Source organism: Gallinula chloropus (assembly GCF_964237585.1).
Source record: "Gallinula chloropus genome assembly, chromosome: 5".
Taxonomy (NCBI): Eukaryota; Metazoa; Chordata; class Aves; order Gruiformes; family Rallidae; genus Gallinula; species Gallinula chloropus.
The window spans coordinates 50585704-50609076 of NC_140090.1; the positions used below are offsets into that span (position 1 = coordinate 50585704).

General features: G+C 44.0%; 1 protein-coding gene across 1 annotated transcript in view; it reads left to right on the forward strand.

Annotated features, from left to right (window-relative positions):
* Positions 1-3529: 3529 nt before the first annotated feature.
* FAM13C (family with sequence similarity 13 member C) overlaps positions 3530-23373 on the forward strand; it is a gene marked incomplete at both ends in the record, with an annotated part of 50251 nt that continues 30407 nt past the window's right edge. Inside the window, 4 exons of the mRNA XM_084265156.1 lie at positions 3530-3591; positions 7322-7378; positions 9140-9338; positions 15286-15407. Of these exons, the coding sequence (XP_084121282.1) occupies positions 3530-3591; positions 7322-7378; positions 9140-9338; positions 15286-15407 (440 nt within the window). The remainder of the gene's footprint in view (positions 3592-7321; positions 7379-9139; positions 9339-15285; positions 15408-23373) is intronic.

Sequence of the window (23373 nt, forward strand, 5' to 3'; positions counted from 1 at the left end):
AGCTCAAAAACACATTCATGCATAAAGTAGTTAAGATCCCCTTTTGGCTGAAAGCAAGAAATACTCTGTCTCTTAATTGGTCGTTGACCTCATTATTTATGACTCCCCTATCTTCACTTTCTCTATCTTCAAGACTGTTCCACTGTTATGGCTAAATTTTAGCCACACTCATGAAACAGCTCAGACGGTTTACAGCCATATTCTACTAAAATCCAAAAACATGAAAATTCTTATATTAAAATATATTAATTGTCTATTAAGCTACATCTACATCAATCTAATCAGCATTATTACCTTCCGTTGAATCAGCCAGCCGTCTGACTGGCCACCTTGCAGAACATCTGCATTGCTGACCAGCCGCCCACCTCACCCGCCGCTTTGCAGCGTGGCCAATTTGCTGACCGTCCACCTTGAAGACTGGTTGTATGCCTGACTGTCTGTCAGCCTCACCCTCTGCCCACCCAACCTGCTGCATTGATGACTGGCCGCCTGCCTGACTGGCTGTCAGCCTCACCCTCCGCCTGCCTCACCCTCTGCCCACCCAACCTGCTGCATTGATGACTGGCCGCCTGCCTGACTGGCTGTCAGCCTCACCCTCCGCCTGCCTCACCCTCTGCCCACCCAACCTGCTGCATTGAAGACTGGCCGCCTGACTGGCCGCCTTGCAGACCCGCTGCCTTTGCTGACCCGACACCGACTTTGATGACCTGATGCCTTGCAGACTGGCTGCCCGCCTGACCTGCTGCCCGCCTGACCCACTGCCTTTGCCAACCGTCCAACTTTCTGAACTGCTGCCTTGGTGACCTTTCCTGACCGGCCGCCTGCCTGACCCACCGCTTTTGATGACCCGCCGCCCTGCCTGACTGGGCTGCCCCACCTGACCAGCCGCCCTCCTGACCTGCCATCTCTGCAGACCAGCCGGCCGCCTTCATGACCTGCCACCTTGCGGACTGGCCGCCTGCTGGACCGGCCACCTTGCAGAGACTCAAACTGAGTGTAGGTGCAGACAGAGTTATCATCATCCAATCCAGGGCAATCCCATAAGACATGAATATGGTGAGTTGGATAAAGCTTTTCACAACTTCACAGGCTTTCAGGGTTATATTTTCTGAAGATATTTCAGTGAGCAATCAAACGACACGTGCTTCCTTACTTCTAAGTCTTCTAATCAGTGGGTCCATGAATCCCATACACATAATACAGCCAAGTTTGCATTGGGGGAGGTAAAAAAAAAGCCCATAGCTCAAAAACCTTTACTTTCATGTATGTATTACCATTATTCTGTTTTACAGGAATTTGGTTTGTACTGAATGATTCCACAACCTTGTGAGAACAGACTATCCCGTAACACTGGTCAAGTACCACCTTTAGAACAAATGGAAGTTTGTGAGTGACCTGACATGAGTGTAACATGCTTGCCTGGAAGAGATCTAGCAGCAGCTATATAGTACTGAAGTTCAAAGAAACAATGGAAAAGTGATGACGTTTGAAACGTTGTCTCAGTCCAAAGTATCCCTGGTTTACAAACTGATCTTCAATCATATTCTTATACTACCAATAGCAACAAAGCCCTGCCGTATGTTTGCAGAGGACCTGAGCTAGCAGACCTTGACTTTGGCAAGTAGAAGTGGAGCGGTTCCGTTTACAAAAGCAATCTCTGTTCACTCCCCTTCTTGTGTTGGTGAGTGTAGGGGAGAGGTAATAAATATCCAGGCAGTCTATAGGCTTTACTCTAACCACGCTGTGGTGCTTATCCATGTAATTTTGTGATAAAAAGTTGTGATTCCTTCAGTATACACTTGAAATTTTTTTCACTGTGAGAGTGATGGAGCACTGGGACAGGCTGCCCAGAGAGATTGTGGAGTCTCCTTCTCTGGAGACATCCAAACCTGTCCGGACATGTTCCTGTGTGATTTAGCCTGAGTGGTCCTGGTCTGGCAGTGGGGTTGCACTCGATGATCTCTGGAGGTCCCTTCCAACCCCTACAATTCTGTGAGCCTGTGAAATGCTTGCTGTAAACCTAGCCTAACCATTAAAAACTTAAGAGCATTATGAAATAAATTTATTAAAAGTATTATCTGATATATATTTTTTAAGGGTTCTCTACTTTTTGAGCATGTAACTCAAGTTTTTGGTTGTCACAACAGCTAGAAGGATACCTTCTGTTCAGGTGCTCTACTGCAAATAGGAAAACAAAAAGGAAATTTGTATTTGTATGGTCAGACCTAAGAAACTGCAAACAGGAGGAGAAAAAAATTGGAATTTTAGGTCTAAAATTCTGTGAATCTGTGACTTTAGGGCAAGGCATAAAAGCTGTTAAGTTGAGCTTTTCTGGTCACTCTTCTTTCACAAAACCTGCTGCTCTGCAGGACAGAAATCCCTGTAGACTGGCTGTGATATTCTGAGCCCCAGGTAATCTGTGCCACCGTATAAACTGACATACGTATACAAATACAGGAAAGGAAAGAGCGGACCAGTGTGTGCAAGCGGCTGGGAAGGCTGGGAAGAGGCAAGGGTAAGGCACTGCAGATGAGAGAAGGGACGTTGTTATGGCTGTGGCTCCAGGCTGCTGCTGAGGAGAACGTGTCACATCACACACAGCTGCTGTTGGGAGGAGGTGGACGTGATGTACTGCTCTGCTTGGTACTGTCGTCTACGAGGTGCCATTGTCACAAACAGGAGTGCTCACAGGATGCTGCTGTCTGTGTCACACACAAACAAACAATCCCAGCTCTGGTATGTAGCAGGGAGATTTTTATTTTTGGTGTGGGTTATTTTTTTTTTTTTAATTTCTGCTGCAATTATATTTCAGGATGACCCTTCAGTGGATTTAGAGGTGTTGTTCCAGAGTGAATTCCACTCCTGCCTCCAAACTGGCAGTGTATGGTATCCTGAGTTGACCCTTACTGAATGCTTACATTAGGTCTGAAACATTTTGTTGCAGGAACGTAGCAGCCTATTCCTTTAATAGGAGTGGTTTCATCTACTGCTTGCTGTTAGTTTAATAGCCTTTCACTACTTGAACTGTCCTTGCTGTCAATTTTTTTTTTTTCCATAGCTTCCCCTGGGGTTTGGCCATGAGCTGAGCTTGTAAGAGAAGGCTAAACAAGAAGAGAAAAAAACCCTCCGGAGACCTTAGCCCAGCAACCCTATTTAAGTAATAAAAACAACTGTCTGTGATGAGCCAAATACATAGATATTTAAAGGACAGGATGCCAAATACTTGTTGGTAAATCTAAGCCTTTCTTAGCAGCACTGTTACAGTTACAAACGACTGTGATCCCTTGCTGAGACTCACAGACTACCTGCATCCCTGCCTTAATTCCGAGTGCTGCTGGCTGGGCTTTGTGAGCGTCGTAGCACTAATCCCTGTGGTTCCTTTGATTATGAGCATGTGCAGAGCAGCTGAAGGTAGAGTCGTGCGCGCAGAGCTGGCGCACGGAGGTTTGCCTGGCAATGCCATGTTTGTGCAGGCTCTCCTACAACTGAGAAGGATGCAGGGAGCCTGCCTGCCTTGCTGAATTGTCTGATGTTCTCTTGTTTCTGTTTCAGCATTCAGGACAATTCCTTCAACACGACAGCTTTAGCAGAGTAAGTGAACACTTTAAAGATGTCCTTATTTGAGTTTAGCTATTATAGAGGATAATTCTAAGTGAGAAGTCCCGAGCTCTCTGCCATGTATTTTGATTCCTTTTCCTGTAATCTGTTCTCGACTGTGTGAGAAGGGCTGCATGCAAACACTGCCTTTAAGTGCTCTGCAACTGTTCAGCAGGGAAAGACCTTTCTGGGAGAATATATGTTTGATGTACACATCACACGTGTTTCAATGCATGATTTTCAGTGTAGGATAAATCTTGCATGGAAATACTGCTTGGTTTTGCTAATGGTGCTGGTGATAAACACAAGTATGAGTTTTCTAAGAACACATGGTCCATGTTTCCCGCAAGCATTATTAGAAAAAAGGAATTATTTGCAAATATTTTGAAGAAAACACCTATGGATTATTTAGACATAACATGTACCAAATAGATAATTTCTCAGCAATCAATTCCATAAACTTCTTAGAGAGCCTTTCATATACATCATGCTCATAGGGGATATATGTGTTGATTTTTTGTTGTTTCACCGAGACAACAGAAAGTTAGAAAGGCAAAAGCTTTAGGAACTGTTACAAATAAAATTACCTTTGCTTTATTTCACTCTAAACCACTTAAATTTTGGTGTTCCCCATGTTGTTCTTCTGCATGCTTTTGATTGTTGCAGAGGCTTTTAAGGAAGATTCTTCAGCAGCAGTGTGCCAAGCAGCTTTTCAGGAAGGAAAAGATTTATAGATTTGGTTTATGTTAGGTGAGCTTTACACTGCTGAAATGCTTGTAACTTTAAAATCCCCAGCTGGACAGTGAGCTGTTTGCCTAAGTGTTGCAGGGGCAGGGTACATTCTGAAAGCAGGCCAGGTTTTAATCACCTGAGACACCCCTGAGTTCTGTCAAAACCACCATAGAAAAAGTAACATTTCATAGGTATCCAAATAATTTGCCTCTCATACATTCCTTCATTTTATTTGCTTGCACTGCCTTGCTTTATTTCATGTTTTAATATAGTCACTCTTTTTGTGTGATCGAGACAGATCTAGAAAGCTTTAAAAGAAGCTAATAAATCATTAATTTTTTAAATTATTATTATTTTGCTGTGTCCCTATTAGTTAAGTAGTGAATTGTGGTCTGTAATATTTGGGGATGTTCCCTCCTCTCAGAAGAATAACCAGATTACTGATAGTATATTTTTCATATTTCTTTCTCCATCCCTTTCCTCTGTCCCTAAGTATATCACTTGCTTCCCACAGAGATTCTCCTGGGGTGACCCCTGTGCCTGACTCATCCCTGAGGTTGCTGGGTCTTAAAAGGATGATGGCCTTTCTCCATGGTCCTTCGTGTGACCATGAAGACAAGGGGCAGGATGTGTAAAATCTGAATTGGGGAGTGCCAGCACTGACCATGGGAGAGGGGTGTGGGCAGTGCTGTGCCTGAAGGGTGACTCTCACTCTTTTAAACAGTTGTTGGTTGTGGGGCTTTAATTTTTAATTTTATCATCCCAAACACAGAAGTTGAAAAATGCTTTTGAAAAAAAAAAAAAGCAAGCAGTGAGATCTGAAAAGCACTGTCCAAATGAACAAGCTGGTTTCCAGAGCCAGTTTCCCTAAACCCAGTTTAGATCCTCTCCCCAAAGCCTGTTTTTGAGAACCGCTGAGGATACATAAATCTTACTGATTTCAGCACTAGTTGTTTGTGCTGGCCATATCTGAAAATAGGTTACTTTTATTTAGCAGAAGAAAGAGAGCGCTTGCCATGCAACTTTAGACATCCCCATGTGATGATTTGTGTCTTTACTTGTAGCGAAGGCAAACGTGGGGCTTCCTGGATGGTATAATGGGTGATATGGTCCTTTCAGGAACATTTCTTCACAGAAGGGAAGTGCCTGAGGCTGCTAAGCTTCCAGCAAGCCATGCGTGCAGCCTGGTTGAGGAGTTGCTCATGTGAAATTCTTAAAGGTCAAGTCAGCAAAAGGGAGCAGTTTTCAAGCCATACTGAAATGGCTCCTCTTGAAAGGTGAGAACAGAAGAAAGTTAAAAGGCTAATCCCATTAAACCAGGGTGCTATAAAGAGTCAGAGCAGCAGTCCACGCATACTGGGATCCCATCCCTGCCTTCACTCTGGCCAGGGCCATAAGTAATGGATGTGCTTGCTTTTAAGAGATGTATCCATCAGTCAGTACTTAGATTAGGTACGGAAGGACAAGGATTCACATCACTGGCTTTGTTAAAAGACGTATTTCCTGCCCAACATAAGCTTCAACTGATACAGGTTTATGACTCGAAGCTGTTCTAGGATATTCTTTGATATTTTAGGAATGAGTGAGACGCTGCTCCAATTTTTTGTTTGGCGGGAACTCTCTCTACTATGTGGCCCCAAGTTTTGCCAAAACTTTCCTCCCTCTACTTGTATATATGTACCTATATATAGCTAAAGCTGGACAACAAAATTTTCAGAGAGGAGCACCTCATGTCTATGTGAGAGATGCAGGCAAGTGGCATGAACCTAAGCTGCATTTCTTAAAGCAGCCAAGGTAAAAACACTCTGTGCTTTAGTGATGAATATTTACATTGTATCATGGATTCATTTTTCTAAAGGTCCTACTACAGTCATAGCCTTAAGTAATGGCTTGTGTGAGTGAACTTTTTTGGTTAATATTTATTCTTAGAAAAATTTCCATTAACAATTTCAGTGTGTTGCTTCTGAACTTTCTTACAATCTTTTTATTACATGATGGACATGGGCTTCCCTGGTTCCTTATTGCTTATCTTTCCTACCTACTGCTTTCCAGTTATTCAAATGCATTTTGCCACGCACACTTCTGTTGTTAATAAGCTCTGTCTTGGGTGCTAGACTAGGATCCCTGTTTCTCGGGATCACCTCACAGCCAATTCAGGGAAAGCAATCCCAGGGCACTTCCCCAGGTTAAGGAGTATGCACACATAGACCGGACTGTGCTCAGTCATCTATTGTCCCTCTAGAGAGTCTTCCCAGTAACCAAGATGGTCTTTCAGGACTGAAGGCTGTGAAGTGTGGTGACTGGTGAGAGAAGGGAGTGAGTGACACCATTAGGAGAGCTGCTTTCTTCCACCTCCTCTTCCTGTATCACAAGCAGGACAGAGGATTTGTCCCTTTAGAGGGTCCTCATGCTTTGTCAACTGTGACCCATGGTGCACAGCAAGCCTGATGGCATCTTAGCCTACTCTCATGGCTGTGCTGGGAGCTCTGTCCATGGCACTGTCTCCTCATGGTGTATTTCCTTGCTATGTTTTTCTCCCCCTGAATTTTTCCATCATGTTTTCTATTCAGGTCCCTGGTTTCTTTTGTACTGGGCTTCCTTCTTCATACACCCCAGTCTGTCCTATCCTCACACCTTGCTGGTGTCAGAGACCAAATTAGTGGTCAAAGGGGAAGGCATGGTTGGCATCCAGAGGCAAAGGCAACTCGATTTCTATAGTGAACTTATCCATTTTGTACATCAACTCCTGTCTTCATTACACCCACCACAGGAATATTGTACGACTGGGGGGATCTGCAGCTCTACTAATCTGTTCCAGTTGTGAGCAGCAAATGCTTTCATCTGTATGCTAATGCATTCAGGAAGTGTCAGCACTCAAGTGTCCCTTTAAATGATTTCTGTGTTTATACTTTGAGCTGCACTGTCATGTTATTAAAAGTTAAATTCATGCATCTGACAGAAAATCAGCAATTATTTGGTATCCATTTTCAAGGTGTGACAGTGATTCAGATTTGGTACATGAAGGGCAAGCAGCCAGTTTCAGCCCCAGGTATTCTACCTCAAATTTTCTCTGAAATTCTTTGGCAGCAGCTAAAGCTGTCAGAGTGCTTCTGTTAAACCATTAGAAATAAACTCTTATTCTCAAGGGAACACAGAATTTTGGGGGTATTACCTGCTAAGGTTATTAGTATTTCTGGGAAGTCCATACTCATTTTGTATACTAATATATAAACAATATTAAGGTTAATTACTGTTGTTACTGCGTAAGTAAATATATTATGGTGTGTGTTCTTAACTTCACAGCATATTACTTTCACTCAGATGCAGCTCTGATGCTAATAGTTTGAATTTTACTGTATGGCAGCTGGTTCAGAGTAGTAGTGAGTGGAGTTCTGCAACTGTGAAAGGATGTGCTCAATCATGAGTGTCTCTGTGAACAAAGAATTGCATCAAAATGTAATTTAACTGAAGTATTCTTGAGGCATGTGTCTCTCCTGGCTATGTTAGTGTGTGTTGGTTGCTGAAGAATGCAACTTAACCTTTCAGAAAGATTTTAAATCAGATGATGCCTTAAAATTAGCAACACTTCTGCACATTCTTGAAGTGTCCATAGGATATAAAGCAGCCTTCCCTGTAACTATAACAACTGCCCTGGTGCACGCTTGTGGAAGGCATGGGCAGCAATGGTGTTTAACTCCATAGGCACCCTGCGAGCATCCATCTGGATGCTGATGGGCCACAGATGGAAAGTGAATTTGGCAGCTTAGAATCCTTAGGAGAAAACATTGAATTAGCAAGTTATGCTTTCTAAAAAAACACCTCTAGAAGGGTAGGGGACTTAATTGAGTAGTCCTTGACTCCCCTGGTCACCAGGAGAGAGGTCATCTCTCCACTAACCGTTAGGATTTTACCAGTTGAAGCTAACATCTGAAATTTCACCTGCAAACTAAGCAGCAGCCAGGGATTTCAGAGCAGTAACACTGATTTGCTCATCCTGCCAACTAAGCAGGCAGCCTTACATTCTGCATTGCAGTAGCTTTCTTAATGGTGTCAGAGAGATGCTCCCAGAGGAAGGAATTAGCCTGGTCTAAGGTTGGATTGATTTGGTGGGGAAAAGACTAGCAAGGCCTTCTTAGGAGAGGTGTCACACTGTGGGCTAGGCAGAGATTGAAAGATTGAAAATATCTGTCACAGATCCAGTGAGCATCTGAGAGCAACAATGTCTGTTTAAAACACCAGAAATGCTGTTGCACAGGAGGACCCTTTCTCCAAGTTGGGAGCTCATGATACTTGGCCCTTCCACTCAAACACATCTCTGGCTGTTCAAACCCTACTTTGTGTGCCTGCCCTCCCTCACTTTGTCCAAAAGCCCTCAAAAACAGAGACTGTCATAAAGAAGTTTTGACTATAGGGAGGAGTTATTGTACATGATGACTTTTTTGTGATATTATAATCTAGCATGACTCGTTGAACAGGGCATGGTCTAGATGAAAAAGGCAGCTTCGGATTTTATTTAGGGAATATGAACCCTTGGGTTGAAGCCAAAGAGTGCCTCTAAAACTAGTCATCTTTTAATGGCTCCACAGTTGAATGTTTAATAATGCTACAGTAATTTAGCTTGTGATTTGACAATAAACAGTAGCCTCATATTCCTTTTACTGTCATATGCAGCATTTGGTGTGTAGACTACTCAACTTGGTAAAATTAAAATGCCCTGAATAACTAAGAACTTGTCACTGTTCTTCCTTCATAATGTTTTGACAGGTGTCTGAAGTCCTGCCTGATGCATTTCAATTTTATTTTCTTACAGAGATGATGATAACAAAGAAAATTATCCGGCCAACATTGCTGTCTTAGAGGAAAGGCAGCTGCCTCTGCAAGATACTCAGCTGCACAAGCAGCAGGTTGTCATTGACTACACTGTAAAGCCTGAAATGGGCAACTTAAAGCTAAGAAAACCTAAGCCCATTGCAAAGCTAGAAACTGGAAAAAGCCACGAAGGAAGTCAGGTAAAGAACTAAACTTACCAAGGGTGGGTTTCTGGCACAGTGTGTGAGCAGCCATACCTTTTGAAATGCAAGGGGGGCAGCCTGGTAAGCCATGATGTGACTAAGACCCCACAATAATCTACCCTGATTTTCAGGGACCTGGAGTCCTGGAACTCTCCTGTAACAAAAGACAATTTCTTTCAGGCAGGGAATTGCAGAGAGGTGTTGCAATTGCTGTCAGAAGTGAGTGGAGAGCACGTGCTGAAGATGTGCATGTATCTCTCCAGATTTCCTGTCACTGCTGGCACCAAATATGAAAATCTTGGTAGATGTAGCTCTTTGTTAGACGTGTCCTGTTTTGTTGATTAGACTGAGGATCTCTTGTACTGGTATATTGGCTGCCAGAGGAGATTTTGTACTTTCCCTTAATCCTACTTCCTGTTTGTTTGGGGTTTTTTTAAACTTTAAGTGACAAATCTATCCCAGTGCAGATTCTAGTACTGGTGCCCTTGCCCACTGGCTTCCCCAGGTTGAGCTGAGGGGAGAAAGTCTTTAATGTTTCTAAAGGCTATACAAGAAGATTAGAAATGAAGAAGCTTCCACCACTGCTGTGGAGGTACTACTATGTGGAGTCTACTGTGTAGACTCCAGAGTTATCACCTCCCAACAGCTGCTTTCTCCTCCCATGATTCCCAAGTCATGTTTCACATGCAGTTTAAAGGTTAGAGCTCTGGTCCAGGTTTGACCCCTCAGCTAGAAATATGGTCATAGCCAAGAGACTTGACAGTAGCTTCTTGGCCTCTAGTAGCCACAAGCTGAGAAAGATGTCTGCATTTACACCTCTTCTTTGTTTTATAATGTATTTGCCTATTTTCAGCTTCTTGTCTCTTTCTGCTTGTGGATAGAAATTTGCAGATCACTTTCTGAAGTGCTGTAAACCCTTCACAGACCAGGAAAGAATTTTTTCTTCATTTTTACAAATTCAGAATGGGAATTCATAATTTTGGATGGTACGTCTTACTTTCTAAGTGATGAATATCCTTTGGAGTCCCAGAAGAAAAGGTAAAAGCAAGTAGCATCCCAACGGTGCCATCATGGTCTCTTTCAGAATATCAATGCCAACTCTTGTCCTAATCTTCTTGCTTGTTTTTCCTGGAGTTCCTCCCTGAGATGAAGTAGTAACTGCTGATTTTTTTGGTAACTATATTGTGTTTCTAGGAAACGTTATTTAGGCTGCAGAGAGATGCGGTGTGCATGTTTATCAGCAGATAAGAAAAATTATGGGTAATTTTGCCCTATGAAGAGCAAGTGGAAGCGTATTAGGAAGATGGGTCATAAAGAAGTCATAAACAGGGCAAGATCTGTCTCATAGATCATCTGTTGCTTTCAGCTACTTCTGAGTTTCCTGTCTGGCTGCTCCCTGTGTAGGTTGTGCCTGTATCTCTCACCTGCTGAAAGCTAACACAGCACAGATGTGCTGCTCTCTGGTATTTATGTGGCCTGAAACAGTTCACTGAAAGTGTTGATATTGTTTCATGGGAAACTTTTCTAGTATATAATTAGACTGCCACAAATTACCAGTGCAACTTAGACATGCAGCCTCTGGAAGGAAGAGCAGTGTCAGGAAGATAATTGTCGCATGACCCCAGTGTTGGAATTAGGAGAGATAGAAGGGCCCCTACATGCTCCCTATTGCTCCCAGCTCTGCCATACTGGAGGAGGTAAGGCACATAGCCACTATTCAATCTTGCTTTGATTTGATGGAAGTACTTGAGGGATGAGAGTTAATTTAGAGCTTTGAGTGTAATGTCAAACATCAACATGAAGCAAGCATCCCTCCATAACAGGAACGCTACTCATTCGTACAGGGAAGCATATCCTAGTACTGTGAAACACTTGTCAGTGGATATCCTGTATCTACACTGAGTTCAGTGATGGCTGCTGTAGAGGAAAGAGTTTATCTCAGAACAGTTTGCAGAAGGAAGCTGTTTTGGAGAAAGCATTTCCCAAGCCCATGATTTTGTATAGCTTTCACTCTCCTTAGTGAGGATGTGCACGCTCCCTGACCCCAAGCGCGTGCTTGCTGCATCTTCAGCTACCTCAAGGACTTTGGTTCTTCAAGAACCAAGCATCTAACTCCTGGCTTTGTTAAAGATGACTCTGAAAAAAACAAGGCTCTGCTTGCAGAAGAGCTCTGTAAAGGTTTGTTTCTGTGTGTGGTTTCTTACTGGGATCCTTGATGACCTCCTAAAACCTACTGCAGCTGTGTTAGACGCTCTGGTCATGAGCTGGTAGCAATCACTTCTCTCTGTTTTGAAGCTGAAAGCAAAGCACTGCTGTGTTGTTTCTAGTAGCTGATGTTCACGTGTTACTATTGGGAAAAACGTGCCAGAGTGATGCTTTGAAACACTGTGCAGCTGCATATACCTTCCTTTTGTGAAATACCTTGCACCAAGCTGCTCTGAGAGAAGTGATGCATTTACAAACAGCTGATGCTGAGCTCACAAATACCAGTATCTGAGCATATGCACAACTTAGACAACTGTCCCTTTAAAATCAGAACAGGCTATTGGGAGATAAAGAAGTTTGCTATGTGTTCTGGGTTAAAGTCTGTTTGCATTTGGAACCAATTTTGTGTGCCTTTCTACTGGTGAGAATCCAGGGGATTTCCATTGTAGAAAGGACACAGAAAGAACAAACCTCTGTGCTCAAGGAGAGGAAAGACGGCCAGCTTGGGGATTTGGGGCTTCACAAGGCTCTATAGTCTGCTGAGGTGTGATTCCTGTGCCTCTGATTATTTTGAAGCAAGTGTGGTACTGTGGTCATGTACCCTAGGTCTTGATGAAGGGTCATTAAATTTACAGTGATGATTAATAGGACCAAGTCTAATAAAAGTGCAGTACCAAGTGACTTAACTTGACTGCTTATTCACTGCTAAAGTGCCACTACAGTAAAGATGTACCTTGGATATTGCATGAGGCTATTTCTTTGGGGGCTGGAACTGTGTATGGGGGGGACCTGGCAACCTTTCTAAAGTATGGGAAGAGAGGCTGGCTGCTGGAACGTGATGCTGCTTGCTGCTGTGCTCTAGCTACCTGATTTCATCTTTCTTACAGTTTCATGAGCTTCTTTAGCAATGTTAATCTATAGAAAATCAAATTAATTAGGATTTATTTGACTTCAAGAGGTGAGGAAGCATATGCTCAGAACATACTCTGGGGAGTCAGTGTGAGAACAGATGTTGAGGAATGGAAAATCTGCTTTCCTTCCCTAATCCTTCCTCCTGTCACTCAACTTTGATGCACAGTCATGAATATGGATTATTAAATGAATCATTCTCAAATTCCTTATTGATACCGAGACATAAACTGACACCAAATGTGGTAGCTAATAGGTAAAACCAGTAAAAGTTCATTTTTAAAGTCATATTATGAAGGTAAATGACTAGAAAAATGTCCCCTAAGACAATGGCCCATCTTTTCTTCTTAACATAGGCTGTTTTGATGGTCTGCTTAAGGGATCTTGTCCTAGGGACTGCTACCTCAGGTATCCTATCAACCATCTCATTAACTGGCTGGTCACCTTCTAGTAGAGCCTCATATCTATTACTCAAGGGACCTTAGGGAGGAAGGACAGGCATGGAAGGCACCCTCCTACTTCCCTTGCCACATACTTGCTTCCATTCATCCCTTTCATTTAGTCTGTCCCGCCTGAGGGAGGGTACAGGGTCACTCTAATCCTCGATAATACCTACTGGGTGCTCACACTTCCATTGCTGGGAGGGCAGAGCCTGGCTCCACCAATCCATCTCCACCTCAGCCTCCCTAATGCTCCTGAGTTTATCTAGTTTGCCTTCGAGCACACCCACCTGGCCTTGCAGGCGTGCTGCTCAGCTGAGGAGATCCCTTACCTGTCCGCACAGCCCTGATCAGAGCTGGTTCCTGCTGCCAGCGTGCTGTGGCATTCCCTGCATAGCTACAGGCTTCTGCGGTTGTCTGTGCTGGGTTCCTACCTCCATGCTGGAAGGTGCTGGGGTCCTGACCCTGCACCGGGCAGACACCACCGCTCCACTCCTTACCGGAGACTGCTGACCCTCACCAGCCAAACTCCCCTGCCAGCCGGCTGAGCTGAGCTCCGCTCCCTCCCTCCCTCCCCCCATCCCTTCCTTCCTTCCTCCCTCCCTCCCTCCCTTCCTCCCTTCCTGCCTCCCTTCCTGCCTCTGCCCGGCTGAGCCACGGTGTGGTCTTCCACTTGCTCTCCAGCGCCGTGTGGGTTGGGCAGTGACCTCTCCTGGACCCCTCTTAAGGCCAGGAGAGGAAAGGAGTGGGGGGGGTGGAGTAGGTTTTTCGCCGGGGGTCGAGGGAGCTGCACGGGACGCCCTGTTCTCGGGACCCTCTCTGTACCGCCCTGGTCTCTCCCTCAGCCCTGAACACACCTCAGTGGTCGCTGTCGCTGCTTCGCTCTCTGTAGCGAGGAAGAAACAAGCACACACTGGAAGGGCGGAGTGTACCGTTGGGTGCCTTTGACACGTCAGGAGCGGGTTTCATTGCTCTGAAGAGACTGAGATCCTGTTTTTCCCTAGGGTTACTCTTTGAAATACTGACCCCATAACTTATCCTGTCCCACCACAAAGAAAAACAACCCAACCAACCGAAAAAAAAACCCTCCAACCCCAAATCAAATGAAAGCACAACCAAATCCCACACAAATCCTCGAACATCCAGCCTGCAAGTGAGAAGTTATTATCAGCACTTTATTACCGATTTCCCAGGCTTACTCTTTAAAATCTTAACATTGCTAATGAAGAACAACAATAGCAAGAAAACCCCACCCCAACCCACAGAAAAACCCCACAAAAAGCCACAACCAAAACCCACCCATATCCTCAAACATCAAGCCTGCAAGTGAGCGCTTATTACCAGCACGTATGCTTGTCCTCAGCTCTCCCTGTCATCTGGCAGAAAGCACGTAGAATCGCCGTGTTCTCTGTGCTGAGACTGGAAAGGTGTATTGCAAAAGAGGCTCCTGCTGAAGCAAGTTTACCATTTTAATGCAGGTTTGGTTTTGCACTGACTTTCTTTGACTGATTAACTTAAATAGTTCAACACCAAGAAGGCTTCAACCATAAGATACACTTGATTAACTAGAAATACATTTGTTTTACTCACATAGCACCCAAAGTTTTCTTTTTAGCTGTATTAACTGCTTTTGCAGTCAACTTCTGAAACTAAGCTCATCTAACTGTACATGTTGAGGTTGTTGCAAGAACGCTATACAAGGCCTTCAACTGGTAAAAACAGTGGCTGTTGCCTCTTTACGTATTTTGTTGTATCCTGAAACTCCTTACCGTCATATGATGGCATAAAAAGCTAGTACTTGAGTCCTGACTAGAAATCTCCCCTAATGATGCTACTACAGTCACAAGGAAGTCATCTTCTGAACCCCAGCGTACCCTCCTTCTCTCTATTTCCCCAGTCTACATCCCTCAGATTTACAAATAATACAAATTTCCAGCTTCCATTCCAGAGGTTTTCCTGACAACTCATTTGTAGTCTTCCTATGTGTTTGTTATTAAGGATCTTTGAGGAAGAATATTTTCCTTATGCTGTAATGACGCAGAAATCTTTCTTCCAGCCTTGCTGTTGCAACTTTAGGTTTTAGAGAATACAGTACCTAGCAAAATTTAACCCAGTCCCTACAAAAGATGCTAAGCACAAATGAAGAAAATGCCTGTTCTACCTGGAGACCATCAAACCACACAAGTTTTCTGGGCAAATAAAATACAATGAACTGGTTCAACCCGCTTCTATCTTGAACTTAATGAAAACTTTTGTGGTGACCTTTTAGTCCCCAAGACTGTATGATAATTTTTTAATAACTAGGGGAAAATAACAGTAAGAGAGTAATGGAAAACTCACATAAGCCCACTTGGTACTGACAAGGCATTCTTTTTCTTTCCTTTGTGCAGGAGCTGGAAAGGGCATCGCCCGGCCTCTCAGAGCGGCAGGGGAAAGCGGGCTCCCCAGCTCATGACTATGCACAGAACGTGGCTTTTGGATGCCAGGAAGCAATTGTGAGATTTCAACCAAGGTAAGCCTTGGGATAAGACAGAGCATTTCACTTCTGATTAACTGTAGGAGAAGCTAATTCATTCGCTGCCTTTTGTATAAAATATTCAGACTCCTGGCGCTCTGTTGGCAGCTGTATTCTGTATTTATATGCCTAGAGCTGTTTGGAGAAAGTGAAAGGGATGAAGATAAGAATGCAAATTTCATCATTCTTTAAACTCCTTACATTTCAAGCAGGAAGAACTTCCTCACTTCAGAAACTTCAGTTCCTCTGTGCCAAGTTTCAAAAATATCTTGGCACTCCTTTTCTTCTCCCTCCCCCTCATGCTGACTTACCTCACTCCTCCTCAGAGCTGTATTGCACTGAGAACAGGGAAGAGGAAGTCAGGCACCTGAGCATGGGCATGCTTTTCTGTACAGTTTAGACCCTGTGTGCTGTGGTAACTGTACTTGTCCAAAATTGTGAAGGCTACAGGGTATTCAGGCCAGGTGTTAGCTGAGGCATGATGGCATGTAACTCATGAAGTAATGCAGCTCTGATAACCCCTGGAAATCACAGCATCTCCTCCCATCCTTCATGGTGGTGCAAAAGGCTGGAAACGAGGTTTTAACTCACCCAGCTGACCCAATCTCTGAGTAAGGTTGTGTCCTAAGATAAGATTTAGCTCTTACTGACAGGCTTGGACTGTCACACTCTTTGCATCTGTCAATTCTCAGGGCAGTGCTTTACAAATTTCCTATGCATGGGTGCCGATTTGACCCTGCTTTGTGGTGCACATCAAGTTTGCAGCAGGTGGGCCAAATCTCTGCTCTTTGTTCTCCACCTCAAGGAGCATGGCGGCCTTGTCGTTCTGTGGAGGGATCAAAGCAACAGCTGTATGTCCCAGGGATGCTCAGTGGGTCAGGGCACAGCCAGCAGGCATACAGAGCTAATCGCCTCCAAGGTCTGTTTTCTACTAGGTCAGTAGGGACAGTTGCCATCCAGTGGTGGTTTGGTCCTTATTGGGAATGAACTGGTTGCCTTCACCACAGCTTTTAGTAGGCAACATTGTAAATGATATTAATTTCTCCTCTCAGAGGAAGCTTTAGCAGAATGACCAAGCATTTAATTAGCTTTCACAAAGAACTGCTTTCACCTTCCAATGCTCATATCTGCAATTGAGACACAGCAAAATCCTGCATCTGAGAAAGTGTTTCTAATTAGCCTCTGCCTAGGAAGCTTGCTTTCTAATTTCCTGTCATTCTTTATGCTAGGAAAATACCATGTGGATTTCTTGTAAAGAGGAACGTGGCAAGTTTGGTGTCACAAACCTGGTGCCCGCTTCAATAGTTTGGCCTTTGTAATTTGCCTGGTATGAAACTGTTGTTCACTATGCTATTTCTTCCTGTTTTGAAATCAAGGTAGCTCCTTAGGTAACACCAAGGTAGCTCCTAACACCTCCTGCTACCCGCAATGCTAAATCTGTTAAGTAAAGGTACCTGGATTTACCATGCTATGAGCTGTGAAAGCGTAGCAATCGCATCTCAACTCGTGGCTGAGTTTGATTGTATTACAGCAAAACAGAGGTGACTTTAGTCTCAAATAAGGAACTTCAAACATGGAGTAAGAAAGCATTAACACGTGGTCCCTGACCTCACACACACACTTAATTGGCTTTAACTGTCTTAACTGTTTGTGGAAGAAACATTCCCACCACCCAGCTGAGGCAGGGGGCTTTGAATTGCGTATGCTGAAGTTATCACTTTCAGTTTGAGGGTCACAGCATCTGGTGACTCCTCTTAAAGGGTCACCAGCAGCTTGCCCCATCCCTCCGTCATCAGACAGCTTTGACAGGGCCAGGGCAATTACCTGCCTGTCTCAGCTCCTGCAGGTCACTGGCTGCTGCATCGGGCTCACAGAACCGGCTGGTGCAACAGGCTGTGAACACATAGCTGCCAGGGTATGACGTCCTGCCGTGTTTTCTGCCTTCTCTGCTCTGGGACATGTCAAAGGTTAAGTATTCAGCCTTGGCAGCAGTCAACAATCATAGCAAGATTTTGACAGAACACATCTGCCAGCCCCAGAAAACTCAAGCGTCGCTATCTGCCGCCCTGGTTTTGCTGGGTTACTGCTAAAATTAACAGTGCTTTAGAGTTCTGCATCTGCAGAGGGTCCTGAACTCGCATACCAAAAGCTTTCTGCTTTTTTGGAGAAGAAGAGACAGCCACTCTGCAGCAGGGGTGCACTGGGCAGGCTCCTCTCTCTATCAGATGTGTGTGTATGCAGGAGAAGGATTTGTTTCTGCCGTGTACTGAGAAGCAAGGTTGATTATTCCTAGTGCAGCTTGTTATTACTTTAGCTTTAATTGAGTTTCTGCAGGCTGCTATCACTCTGCCATCACTCTCATTGGAGTTTAAAGGTCTAGATGTCTCTAAACTGCACGGGTTTTAAGAAAATCTGTTGAAGTGAGCATGGGGCAGATAAAACCAGAGTAATTTTAATTTCTCTAAACATGGATTAAAAACTGCTGAGATATGAACAACTTTGCAGCACAGTCCCTGTTAAGCAGAGCCATCTAAATTCAGGGTAACCTAGCAAGCAATGTTCATCAACAGACACGGAGCAGGGAACAACAGGCAGAATGGAATAAAAAATCTACAGATATATGACTTATTTGTATAGTTTGGGTTTTGGGGAGGTGCTTTCATGTTGTGATAACCACTCAAAAAGTGAAGGAAAAATTTTAGTGGGATTCAGGGGAAATGGAAGTACAGACTTGGTGAAGAAGCTGCAGTCAGAGGAATGAGAAAATGCCATCTTGTTTGTGGCTAAACCATGCCTGGTCTGTGAATCAAGGATTTTAATTTCAAGAGGTATTTATCATGCATGATTTATGAACATCAGCATCAACTTAGAATATGAAATTCCATCTGGATGGAAGGAAATATTTACATTTTATTGCAGGAACATGGAATTCTAATACTATAGCTGGTGATTACATTGAATACTGCTTTAGTCATTGTGTGTAGCTGGGTTTGGACAGGAGTGTAATATAACCTGCACCTTCGGGAGATAAAAGCTATATTCAGGCCCCAGGAACAAATGTTACAATGAAGAGAACTGGCTTTTTAAAAACAGAGAATAGAAAAGCTAGTATGGAACAATACATGTGATTATAAAAAGCTGCTCTTAGTGATTGCCCTCTCAAAGGCAATCAGTAAAGCTGATGTGAATTGCTGAGCTGTGTACGCTGCAACTTGAATAGAGGACAGAGTTTTTTTGGTATGCCTGTTACACAGAGAGGAGGCCGAAACGTGGGACTCCTGGGCAGCTGAAAAATCAGTGTATCAGAGAAGGTTGCATTTCGGGAACTACACCTCAGGTTTAAGAGCTGTTCAGGCAGGGCCTCTCATAGTTTCCACACTGTCTGATGAACAGCTCAAAGATGTGTGCAAAGGAGCAAGGAGCCGCAGGAGGACTGATGTTCCCACGCCATACGGTGGACCTGATGGTGAGGTGCGCAGGCTGGCAGGGAGAAAACTTGACCAGATTGACAGATACACAGAATTGTAGGGGTTGGAAGGGACCTCCAGAGATCATGGAGTCCAGCCCCCCTGCCAAAGCAGGTTCCCTAGGAAGTACCGCCGCAGCCCTGGTGAAAATCCATTGCAATCAGTATGTGTCTGTGAATAGGTCCCTGTCAGCAAATCAGGATTTACTGATGGAATGTTGCTTTGTTGGGCAATGACTGAGTAGTTCCTAAGAACAGTTTCTTCAAGAATCTTGATATTACACTCTTGCTGTTTGTGGTTCCAGTGATACTTATCATAAGGCATGGAAAGTCCCTGAGCAGTGGGGAGAGGACACAGGGGCAAAAAAACCCAAAAATGTGCATCTTACTGTAGCCCAAGTACAGGCAGTGCCTGGTGAGTATGAGACATGCCCATAATAAGAAAAGTAAGTGTGGTTATCCACAGACAGCCTTTACGTAACTGCTGTGATTGATGAGACAGGCACTTGCTACACTGGCTTCTTCCAGCATGTCCTAGGAGTAGCCTACGATATATCCTAACAGCCTGGGGCCCTTAATAGCATTGTTTCTTTCACAGCAAGTGGGCACTTTATGTTCAGCTTGTGGCAGTTCTGAATTGCATTATAAACATTCATACGCGTGCTTGTGAAACGTTCACCTGCAGCCCTGTAATAAGGTCATGACTACAGTGTGCCCAGGTGGCCAAGAAGGCCAACAACATCCTGCCTTGCATCTGGCATAGCGTAGTCAGCAGGACCAGAGAGGTGATCATCCCCTTGTACTCAGCTCTGGTGAGGCTGCCCCTCGAATAATGTGTTCAGTTCTGGGCCCCTCACTACGAGGCCCTGGAGTGTGTCCAGAGAAGGGCAATGAAGCTGGTGAAGGGTCTGGAACATAAGTCTTATGAGGAGCAGCTGAGAGAACTGGGACTGTTTAGTCTGGAGAAGAGGAGGCTCAGGGCAGACCTTATTGCTTTCTACAGCTGCCTGAAAGGAGGTTGTCTTGAGCTGGGGCTCAGCCTCTTCCCACAGATAAGTAGCAATAGGACAAGAGGGAATGGCTGCAAGTTGCGCAGGGGGAGGTTCAGGTTAGAAATTAGGAGAAATTTCTTCTCAGAAAGAGCGGTTGGGCATCAGAACAGGTTGTCAAGGGAGGTGGTGGAGTCATCATCCCTTGGGGTGTTCAAGGAAAGGTTGGATGAGGTGCTTAAGGACATGGTTTAGTTAGTAGTATAGGTGGTAGGGGGACAGTTGGACTTCATGATCTTGAAGGTCTTTTCCAACCTTAATGATTCTGGTTTTGTGACTGTGTTTGCCATTTGGGGAGGCCTCAGCTAGGATCTTTTTGTTGTCCTGGCACTGAGGCATGTTGGCTGTGGGCATCTGCCTCACTGTGAACTCCTGTGATGTACCCTCTGGAAAAGCTGAGCCAGTCTTTTGATGTGGTACTGAGACTACCCTTTCTGAGCTGCTACCCTGGTAGGCCACCCTCACAGCGGGAAGGGTACAGCTGATTGCTATGCTGGAGACAGGGAAGGAATATTGGACCAGGATAGACAGAAAGTGAATCTGGAAAACAGATTTCACCCCACAGCATGGTGTGTGGTTTGTTTGCAAGGGCTTATTCTGGTGTCACTCATTTATTAGTTGGCCCAAGGCACTGAGCACATGTGGCACTGTGGTGGATACACACCTAGGTCTCCTGAGGATGGAGTTACTGTAATCCAGGGTTGGTCTGGATTGAGATTTGCAGATTAAAGGATGCAATGCTTCTTTCTGGGTTTAGTCTGGGAAGTAGGAAGTGCATTTGGTTGGGTTATCTTTAAACATTTTTCCTAGTTTTTAATTTATGCAGTTTTATTTGAATTTTATGTGAGTTTAGAAGTGCTGTAATGCATAATTCAATAATTCACATGTTCTGGTCTGTTTTTTAAACAGCTCACTGCTCATGCAAATTGGTCTTTCCCTCAAAGCTTGGTAGGAGCTCTGTTATGATAATCAGTATTTAGAATGTGTTGTTGTTGTTGTTGTTTTTATGTCCATGTTACTGGGTTGCATCTTTGTCATCTGTGCCAATGCAGAACAGGATAATTCCACCAAAGCCAGAGTTGCCAGTCCCTGTAGGGAGGGTGAGAGATCAGGCCTTCTGCATTTTGTGAAGAATGATATAACATACATCTGAGTAGTAGCCACAGAGAGAATTCCATTTTTGTTATTTTAGATGATGTAAATTATACAAAATAAGGGCTGTCTGCAATTACTCAAAATTTCAAATGAGGCTTAAAATAATTTTAATGTACTCAGCACAGATGGAAAATTAGGTCTTCTTCCTGCTGCTTTTGAAGTTAATGGATATTTTGTGATTGACTTTTAATGAGAGTAGGATCCAACCCATAGTTATGAAATTGTAAGCCCTTTGTTGCCTGGTGACAATCAGATAACCTGCGTTTGCCTAGCAGAGCAGTTAGTCTTGGTGAAAATAAGAAAAAAAAGCACATCCCAAAACTTTCTCTGGAGAGTAAGATCAGCTCAACACACTGACATGACTGCTAGCACATGCATGTTTCTTCAAACACACATATGGTTATTCACCTTGATGATTTCAGTATCTCCAGAATCCAAAGAATGCAAAAATACAGTTGTAAATTATGTAGAACTTTGTATTGTGCCTGTAAGAACTGCTGCTGTATTTAGGTATTTTGTTGGTTTATTTTTTTTAAGGTGAGTTTAAATTTGCTGTGTGTTATGCACTCTGAAAAGAGTCATCCAAATAAATGCCATAAGTGTCCAAATCTAACACAGGTCGTTTTCTTCCTCTCCTTCATGTCTACCTCTAGTTCAGTACAATAAATCCCTCTTTTTTCATTCTTCAGCTGTTTTTAACCTTGCAGGTCCTTCCTTACATATTATATGAACCAAAATGTAAGTTTTTCCCTTTTCTGTGTTAAATTAGTCCTTTTGCTCTCCCCATGCTTTTTCTTAGCTTTCTTTATGTCTCTTCTGCTGCCTCAGACTGTCCCCTCCACTGCCTAAAAGTAAGACATTAGTTGTCAGGCAATTTTTTGCCCCTCTAATTCCTTTCGCCTCTCTAATTCCATTCTCCTTCTGTTCTCTTCACATTAAGGAGACATTTGCTATTCATTGTGAGGTGAGAGGGCAGGAAGAGTCTATATGAGGAGAGCTGCACAAAGATGTAGACAGATACTTGTACGACAGTCAGCCAAGGCAACTTGCTGCTGAAGCATCTCCAGAAATCACTCCTCATCAGTGTATCTTGCAGGAGGTGCAGGATGGTTGGTCTGTGCTAGATGTACCACCACCAAAATGACTCATTTTTGTTCCTTTGCATATTGCAGACCTTGGATCCTGTGTGGGGGCAAGTGGTTGTTCACCCTGGTGTGAATATAATATATATAATATATATAATGTGTCTGTGTTGCTAAGGGAAGTGATGTATCCATCATTTCAGTCTTTCAATGCCTTATAAATCTGTGAAGAGCTACAATAAAGGCCTGCACATCTGTCTGTCCTGTTCTGGAGGTCTCTAGAGACTTGTAAAATGATTTTGTTTTGCTGGGATGACTCTGAGCACAGTATGTTGAAAAAAATGATTTATCTTGTCCAAAGGAATCTTGGGTTTGGTCTAGTTTTGATCATGTCTGTGAGTGAGTCTCACAGGGGGCAGCAAACACTGCCACCTCTTCAGCAATGAGGAATCCCATTCGCTGAGACAGCAATAGTTTTCTTGCTTCAACTGAGTTGAGTCAATCTGCGGTGGACCCGTGTCAGGCCTTGAAGCGGAGTGTGGAAAGCCTGTTTGCTGTGGGGAAGGGCAGAGCTGTGGTATGAGGCAGCTGAGCTTGCCCAGCTGATCTTTAGGAGGGTTTTGTTAGGCTGCAGTTTCGTTCCTCAGAAGAGTGAATTCATAAACTGGCAGGTGTGTGGAGCCCTAGGCCATGACCACGTCTGCCTGGGTGGGGCATGGTTGTCTCATTAGCCGTAGTTAGAAGGAAGAGATTGTTGCCTTGCCAGTGTGGGACCTTCCTTTCTTATTTCCATGTGGAGAAGCACGGGTACACTGAGGGAGAACCAAAGTGTGCACGTCTCTGTTGGCTGCAGAATGACATTCGTGAGAAAAATGTGGAAATCTCTCTTGCTGAAAGCATCCGCAGCTCCTCACAAAGAGTCCCTTGGGCCTTTGTGAGATTTGCAAAACAGAACTGAAGCAGGAAGTTGAAGACTTGGGAGCCTGAAATACCATCAAGTTTAAATATGGAAAGATTTATTCTCTATGGCTCTGATACAGGAAAATTTGTTCTTGGCCCTAAAGCACGTGGAACAAATCATGCTCAGATTTAAGCATGTTTGAGCTTTTTCTTGGCTTTAACCCTATTAGCTCACCAAGACACTGAGAGCTAATCATACTTCCATAGGACTCTTTCTGTGTCACAGAGAGAGTGATTTTAATGTCATAGCT